The following is a 9,215-nucleotide window of genomic DNA, read 5'->3' on the forward strand; positions in this document are numbered from 1 at the left end:
CAGCATCCTTCTCCCAATATACCCAGCATCTCTCCTCCACACATGTCCAAACCATCTCAATCTTGCTTCTCTTTCTTTGTCTCCAAACCGTCCAACCTGAGCTGTCCCTCTAATATACTCGTTCCTAATCCTGTCCTTCTTTGTCACTCCCAATGAAAATCTTAGCACCTTCAACTCTGCCACCTCCAGCTCCGCCTCCTGTCTTTTCATCAGTACCACCGTCTCCAAACCATACAACATAGCTGGTCTCACAACCATCTTGTAAACCTTCCCTTTAACTCTTGCTGGTACCCTTCTGTCACAAATCACTCCTGACACTCTTCTCCACCCACCTCCACCTTGCCTTCACTCTCTTCTTCACCTCTCTTCTGCACTCCCCATTACTTTGGACAGTTTGACCCCAAGTATTTAAACTCATACACCTTTGTCACGTCTACTCTGCATCCTCACCATTCCACTGTCCTCCCTCTCATTCATGCATAGGTATTCTGTCTTGCTCCTACTGATTTTCATTTCTCTTCTCTCCAGTGCATACCTCCACCTCTCCAGGTTCTCCTCAACCTGCACCCTACTCTTGCTACAGATCACAATGTCATCTGCAAACATCATAGTCCATGGAGACTCCTGCCTGATCTCGTCTGTCAACCTGTCCATCACCATTGCAAACAAGAAAGGGGCTCAGAGCAGATCCTTGATGTAATCCCACCTCCACCTTGAATCCATCTGCCATTCTAACCGCACATCTCACCACTGTCACACTTCCCTCATACATATCCTGCACCACTGCTACATACTTCTCTGCCACTTCTGACTTCCTCATACAATACCAGACCTCCTCTCTCAGCACCCTGTCATACACTTTCTCTAAATCCACAATGTAACTCCTTCTGGCCTTCTCTATACTTCTCCATCAACACTCTCAAAGCAAGCATCACATCTGTGGTGCTCTTTCGTGGCATGAAACCATACTGTTGCTTGCTAATCGTCACCTCTCCTCTTAACCTAGCTTCTACTATTACTCTTTCCCAAATCTTCATGCTGTGGCTGATCAACTTTATACCTGTTGTTGCTGCAGTTCTGCACATCACCCTTATTCTTGAAAACCGGTACCAGTACACTTCTTCTCCACCCCTCAGGCATCCTCTCACTTTCCAGGATTGTGTTAAACAATCAAATGTGGTGATATTTAGTGGATGACTATTGGTTCTTTCATAAGATATTTACACAGCGGTAAATGATGATAAATCATCATTAGTAATGTGGATATGATGACCAAGCAGGTAGACATTCACTGTTCCTGTAACTAAAACCGTGGAGTAAGTTCAGAAAATGGTCTCACTTTACTGTAATGCAGCCTTTAAGCCCAGAGAATGATAACATTTAAGTTCTATCACCAGACTACCACAACCACAATCCCACAACACATCTAGTCTCACATCACCGTATATACACGTTATATCCATAGTATAGTGACCTAATCTAGTCTGGTTTATCAGATCTAGTCTGGTTTATCAGATCTGGTGTGTCGTGTGACGGACTGGTGGTCTGTCTTTTGGTGGTCTGTGGCAGCCTTTAAGACCAGGGAATGATAACATTTAGGTTGTGTTTTATCTTCTAGTTTCTTCTCCTCTTAACATGACAAAATTTAATATATTACTCTTCTTACTCATAAACTATGCAGAAAACGAGCTCCCTCATTGTGCAGGATGGCGATCATCTGGATGAAGACATCCTCAGGTACATCGGCTGGGTCACCAGATGTCACAATACACACATTTTGTTTGGAGAATGTATATATATAAAATTTATGCATAAAATATATAATATAAAGAAACATTTTCCTACTTTTTGAACCAATTAATAGAGTAAATAGAGTGCATGATGCAGTTATATTGATATGTATCAGCTGGTAATGTTTAATAATAATAATAATTATTATTAATAATAATGCTGACATGTCTGTTTTATTTGGGCATCAGTCAGCTATGACTGAAGAGGCTTGGAAATGTGTGGAGGAGAGATGCTGAGTATATTGGGAGAAGGATGCTGAATATGGAGCTGCCAGGGAAGAGGAGAAGAGGAAGGCCAAAGAGGAGGTTTATGGATGTGGTGAGGGAAGACATGCAGGTGGCTGGTGTGACAGAGGAAAGACGCAGAAGACAGGAAGAAATGGAAACGGATGATCCGCTGTGGCGACCCCTAACGGGAGCAGCCGAAAGTAGTAGTAGTAGTCAGCTATGACTGAAGACTGAAAAGAGGAATACTGCTCTGATGAACACTGTAGAGAGGATTTTTAATTATTCTGCTTTTGTAATGACAATTTATTGCTCATTTTACCGCACAAAATATTTGGTGGGAAAAATGTTCCCAGGTCAAAAAATATTTGCATAGCTGGGTCAGTGTATGAAAGAGTTTGAGGGCCTGCGTGAGATGCCAGCCTGCTTTAACACACAGCCCACTACTCCCAGCTCTGTGATGAAAGGATGAAATAAACAAAGGTACTTACAATGATCTTTTTCTGTGCCTCCTTCCCGAGACCCATGGCTGAGACTAGGGCAGTAATCCTCTCACCTTCAGTGTACTAACACACACCAACACACACACACACACACACACACACACTAATGTACACCTTACTGCAGAACAAAGTGGAAACTGAGGAAACACACGTTTGTATTTGGAGAGAGAGAGAGAGAGAGAGAGAGAGAGAGAGAGAGAGAGAGAGAGAGAGAGAGAGAGAGAGAGAGAGAGAGAGTGGCCAAAAGAGACAGAGTGAGAGAAGTAGAGTGCAATATAGCGGTAGAGAGAGAGAGAGGTGGAGTGAGAGAGGTAGCGTGAGAGAGAGAAAGGTAGAGAGACACAGAGGTAAATTGAGAGCGGTAGTGAGAGGTAGAGTGAGAGAGCGGTAGAGAGAGAGAGAGAGAGAGAGAGAGAGAGAGAGAGAGAGAGAGAGAGAGAGAGAGAGAGAGAGTGACCTCTGGACCAGTGTAGGATAAGTGACTGATTGGCAGAATGGTGAGATAAGCTCACGTTTTGAACCCTTTTCTGTGTGAAGACAGCCGGGTTTTTCTCCACCTCACCTGAGAAAAGGTGTGGAGAGGTTGTGGAAATTAAAATAATGAGTAACCAAGAATTAAATACACCACCATTGATAGAACCGCACCACAGAGCTCCGAATTTATCAACCATGGCTCATAAAATAAAGCAGACGATGATTTCCAGAGAAACCCAATCACCATGTCAAAGAAGGTTGAATACGTTCATCTGGACACAACGTTTATTGACATACGGTTCATCATGTTCAACATGTCAGGTCCAGAGTGGGGGTGGTCATTCAAGCTGGTTCCTTTGTATCTGGCCGAGCAATTGAAACTTATTTGTCCAGCTTCTTCGGGTGATGAATGCCATGATGGAGAACATACCATTTCTCACTTTCACTCCCACTGTCTTCGATCTGCTTTGCAGCTCCCTTTTTGATGACCTCTTCCATGAAGTTGACATACTGCTCCTTATATTTTCCGTCCCGTTGCAATGTCCTTTTGAGGTGATTGTGGTGTATCATGGTTGAGTCTTTGTTGTCAGGCAAGCTGGGTCTGACCTTTGAAGGGCAGAGGCATTTCGTAATGGCCATGTTTATTTTTTTGTATGCCCTCATCTAGCTTGTTGAGAAATGTGATATCATCTTGTGACACTGTTTTGCTGTCTTCACTGCCATCCTTGAAGTCAGATTCTAGGATGTGAATAGCATCAGCTGGAGTTACTGGAGGCAGCTCTTTAACGGCAATTCTGTGACACAGATGACTTGTGCTCAGCAAAGCATGGTTTTGTGATGAATGCCCCACAATACTCCATCGTAAATCTGTCCGGACAGTATAAGGTTCTTCATCTCCTCCTAGAATGATCTGCCTTAGTGCCATTGCTATGGAGCAGTTGTAGCCTATGAGAAGACCCACTTCAGTCCTTCAGTGGTTGGATTTCATCTGCTATTTCTGTGAGATGACTCCATTGTTTTGCCATCTCACAAGTAGAGATGTGAGCGCGGTTTACAGGTATGCAGTCCTTTGTGTAGGCAACCGGAAGATCAACCTGAACAGCAGAACTGTATCCCCTTACACGAAGGCTGGAAACACTCTCACTTGTGAGAACTGTGTCCCTTCCACTCATGGTAGTCAACTTTAGCATCACTGGATACTTATCAGCCTTAAGACTGTTGCTCACTTCTTGGTCAATGAATGTAGTATTGCTTTGAGGGTCGAGTAGAGTGTAGACAAGTTTCTCAGCAGTTGGACTGTTTTTAGATGACACACCCACACTGACATCACCATCGATGTGTAGGATGAGCCTTCGCCTGCTACACTAGGTGACGTTACAGTGGCACCTTGATTTACCCGTTTCTGATGAAACTTTCCCTTTTGTAGTTATCATCGTGGAGGAGAGTAGGATGCTTTCCTCTGCAGGTGTCACAGAAGTGACGATGACGATAGTCTTTCGTGCTGTGGCCAGCTTTTAGGCATCCATAGCAGTTACGTAGTTCCGCCGCTCAACCAACAACATATATGTGAACTCGGAACACGCATGAAGCTGGTGTCTATTATCCTGACAAAAATACATGGAGGCTTAGACTTTTTCTGATCTGTCCTTTGGTTCTCGTTGTCTGCAACTGTTTGAGTGGTGAGAACACGGGCCTAGTTTTTCTTCGGGTCTTGAAGATTTCTCTTCTCAGAGGTAGAGTCTGATGAACGAAGGGCATGAAAATACATAATTGGATTGCAGGTAATCTCAGCTTCAGTTGACACAAATAAAGCAAAATCCTTGAAACTTTGGAATTCTTGCTTCTCGCTTAGGCTTTGTGTGACTTGTCGGTTCCAGCATGACGCTGCCCAGTCTGGTAGTTTATGAACGAGCTTCTGATTCTCTTCACAATCATTTACTATGTCAAGACCCTTGACATGAGGCATGGCATCTTGGCAGGCATTCAGAAAATCTGATTAGTTTCTGAGTCTTTCAGCATCCCTCGGTTGAATCCTTGGCCAATTGGTGAGCTTCTCTCTGAATGCTCTCTGAATGGTGAATGTCTGGCCAAAGTGACGATTTAGCTTGTTCCAGGTATCTTGGTAGGCTTCATTATCATTTCAGTAGAAAGTGCCATCTAGAACCTGGTGTGCTGGGCTGCTAACATATTTCTTCAGATAGTAGTTTTTCAGCTTGAGTGATTGCCCTTTGGTCAATGAGTGAGGTAAACGCTGCCTTCAATGAATCATACTGGATCACCATTGAGGACAAATGGCTCTGGAACAGGGAGCCTGTTCAAGGCTATGCTGTGTTGTGTCTGTATGAGCGACAGAGGAAACGTCTGTATGAGACGGTGTTGGAACATGGGATAGAGGGACTGCAGTTACAGCCACATTCTTTACTTCTTCGTTCTTTTCATTGTTAATGTAGTCAGCAGCTTCGCGTTCCGTCTCCTTATCATAGACTTTCAGTCTGGCTTGAGCTGCCCGCACTCCTTCTCTGCCTGCAATCGCCCCAACTCGCGCTTTTGTGCCTCTAGAGCTTTCCATTGTTCCTCTAACTCTGGTATCGATTCCTTTTGTCTTTCTTCCTCTAGCATCATCTCATAATTTGCTTCCTTCACTGCTAGTTTTGCTGCTGCATCCACACGCTTGGCTGCCATCGATGAAGTCATGGGGTGATGGTCAGACTTGTGACTTATCAGGGAAGTGGCAGATTCATAGACAGACTTTGCATAGTCACGATGGAGCAGTTCATGAAGGCGACGTCTTTCCTGTCCCTCACTAAACTCTCCATCATCTATTGCTCTGCCATAGGCAATATTGACGATTTCTGTGGTCACTGATTCACATGTATCAACTCACCTTCTTAAATCAGTGGAGGGTGTGGCAAGATCTCAAATTTCAAAATACATGTTCATTATGTCGTCCTTACCTTTCTTAAGTTCTTCACTATGAGGCCAGAGGTGACTCTCCGGCATGTACGTCTTCAGTTGATCCCTTGCTTTGCGTACTTGGAGCTTCCAATGCTCATATATGGAGAGCAGCCTCTTCTACCTTTTCTTGGCCGCTTCACCTTGAAGCACACGCGTCTTCTCTGTAGAATTCCGTGCACATTCGGAGCGTCAGGGACCTTCAGGTGGGTCATTATCTTTCTGAAACTTACTGTGGAGATCAGTTAGACCTTGTTGTTTAGCTTCAATTGTTTCCTTCAGGTGTAGTTTCTCAGATGAATCTCCCACTGTGGACCTTACTCTGTAAATCTTGAACTTTATGCTGGACACCAGCAATCTGATCTTCCAGCTCCTTCACACTACCTGACCCTGACATTATCAATTAAATTTGAAATTCTTAGGTTAGAAGAAAACCCCCTTGGTGAATATGATCAACTCTTGAAGTAAGCAGCGCAAATATAGAATACCAGAGCATGAGTCCAACTAGCACAGATGCCTTAACATGAAGGTGTTCAAATAACTGTGAATGTCAATGGAAATACCACAATAAATGCCTTACTCAATGTATCTGAAACACAAAACAGAGTATAAGAGCATCAGTAGAATATAACCAGCACAGATGCATTAACATACAGACACTCAAATAACTGTAAATGTCAAACGTAAATACCAAAATAAACGCAGTTCTCAAAGTACGTGAAATGCAAAGTCCAAGAATGTAAGTGTCCTTAATTATAAAGCGTCCACTTATCATATGTGAATATGTTGCCCACCTTATTGGCAGTACTGTAGACTTTACAGTATTAGAGTAATACTCACAGTTCTCCGTCAATGTCAGCGAATGTGACTGTACTTGACCGTTGCATTGCACCGAGTCCATGTGACTGCTGCCCTCCTCCCAGTCCATCAGGCGCCGACGCGCAGGAACACGTACTGCTTGATGAATCCTAGTGGACAGCATGTGGCGGCTAAGCAGTATCAGGCATGCCCTGAAGACCCTCTGTCGCGGCCCGTTATGGGTCAAGCTCTTACTATAGCGAAGCCCAGCCAGGCAATGGTGAAGCGTACTGGTGTTTCCAGACGCCTTTATTTATGCTCAGCCCTACTATATTGAACACAAATTTACTTTTCATTCCATTACACGTTTCCTTCGTGAAACACCGTAAGAGCTAAAGAATAGAAAAATAGCATAAAATGAGCTTTGACAAACATAAAATCATTACCCGTATGCCATATTAACCGCACATGCGAGCATTAATCAAAATGTTTACCGACAACTTGTGGCACACACATGAAAAGCTAGAAGGCTAGCGCTACCGCGGCCATTTATCTTAACCTTACTGGCGGGAGCTAACGTTAGCATGAGCGTTAAGATGGCGATACGCGTAAAACCGCTTCACTGTTGAATAGACCAAATCACACGTAACTGCACAGAGCCATAGACAAATTAAATCTCACAATATCTTGCTCCCATTCCAGACAGGCACTTAATTTTCAAACCGCAAAAGCTTTATATTTCAGAGAAACGCCATATTACCTGCCTTACTAGCGTAGTTACGTCAATTTCAAACGTACGCTCTCCGTTCTGCCGGAAAAGCGCCAAAATAAAAGCTCCATAACGCACACGAACGGGATATTACAAAATAAAAGCTCGCAGGAAGCGGTTACCTTATTAACAGACCTTATATGGAATCGCTTACGTTCAACTGCCTCAGCAGAGACTGATTGGTCATCTCTTAATTACGGGCGTAGATATACAGGCTGCACACAAAAAACGTTCACACGCGCACATTTTACTACTATTTAATCAAATCGCGGCCTTTTGCGGTTATATTATTGCACAGGCTGACGTCGCCATTGCGATTAGATTAATCATGCAGCACTAACATGGTTTATATAGTGTAACGTGCATAGATAAAAAGACGTGCTGGCCGCTGGCTGGCAGTCCAGCGGTTAGCGATGTCTCCTGCGGTGCGGGCGATACGGGTTCGCTTCCCGGCCGCGGCAGTTCCTGTGGTTGCGACGTCTCCTGCGGTACGGGCGATACGGGTTCGCTTCCCGGCCGCGGCAGTTCCTGTGGTTGCGACGTCTCCTGCGGTGCGGGCGATACGGGTTCGATTCCCGGCCGCGGCAGTTTCTGTGGTTGCGGCGCGGGCGATGCGGGTTCGCTTCCCGGCCGCGGCAGTTCCTGTGGTTGCGTTGTCCCCCGAATTCGCTACAGTAGCTTACATTTTTAAGGAGGATTAGTCCTGTAATGGTCTGAGGAGTGAGCCATCAGAAGCTGGATGACACACGACAGCTCAACGTCTTCCGAGAGAACGTCCTTGACTTCTGTTTTTTTTTTTTTTGTTTGTTTTGATAAATGCTTCCAAGTTTCGTTAAAAGATGTAAACTGATTCAATCAAGTTGCATTTTATATAGCGCTTTTCTAGCCGCAGCAGCCACTCAAAGCGCTTTACGTAAACATATAAATAAAAACAAAAACAATAAGCAATATGCAGGGGACAATGACAACAAAAAAAAACAAAGAAAAAAATTAAATAAATATGTTCAAGGCATTGTATATCGTTAGTTTTTAAACACATTTTGGTGAATAATGGTGTAAACTACTAATAAGACACGTTAGCCCCTAGCTAACGAACCTGACCCTTTAGCCGAGCGGTTAGTGATGTCGCCTTGTGGTGCAGTACATCTCGTATCGAATCCCGCACCGGGCAAGAAAATAACCGGTTACATTGGTGGCAGCGGTGGGATCCGGAAGTGTGCAGATCCTCAGAAGTCTCTTCGGAGCGCGGGAATAACAAAGCGCGAGGGCGCGTTTCCGGGAGAGGGTGACGACTGTAAACTACTAATAAGACACGTTAGCCCCTAGCTAACGGGTCTGACCCTTCAGCCGAGCGGTTAGTGATGTCGCCTTGTAGTGCAGTACACCCCGTATCGAATCCCGCACCGGGCAAGAAAATACCCGGATACAATGGTAAATGTTACACTGGCCCTTTCTGGATCATATTGCCCATCCCTGGATCATCTATCAAGGACACATTGAGACCTTTCATATTGGGACATCTAGTGAACATATGAGGTAAATAATTTCAAATTTATGGGTTGAAAATACTGGTGCAGTGGTTAACACGGCCGCCTTACAGAAAGGTCCTGGGTTTGAACCCTGGGGTAGTCCAACCTTGGGTGTCGTCCTCTGTGTGGAGTTTGCATGTTCTCCCCATGTTTGCGTGGTTTTCCTCCGGGTGAT

General features: G+C 44.5%; 1 protein-coding gene across 1 annotated transcript in view; it reads right to left on the bottom strand.

Annotated features, from left to right (window-relative positions):
• LOC130128297 (venom phosphodiesterase 1) overlaps positions 1 to 2,549 on the bottom strand; it is a 43,108-nt gene extending 40,559 nt beyond the window's left edge. The window contains exon 1 of the mRNA XM_056297937.1: positions 2,507 to 2,549. Within this exon, the coding sequence (XP_056153912.1) occupies positions 2,507 to 2,542 (36 nt within the window). The 5' untranslated portion in view covers positions 2,543 to 2,549. The remainder of the gene's footprint in view (positions 1 to 2,506) is intronic.
• Positions 2,550 to 9,215: the final 6,666 nt, after the last annotated feature.

Source organism: Lampris incognitus, chromosome 18 (genome assembly GCF_029633865.1).
Source record: "Lampris incognitus isolate fLamInc1 chromosome 18, fLamInc1.hap2, whole genome shotgun sequence".
NCBI lineage: Eukaryota > Metazoa > Chordata > Actinopteri > Lampriformes > Lampridae > Lampris > Lampris incognitus.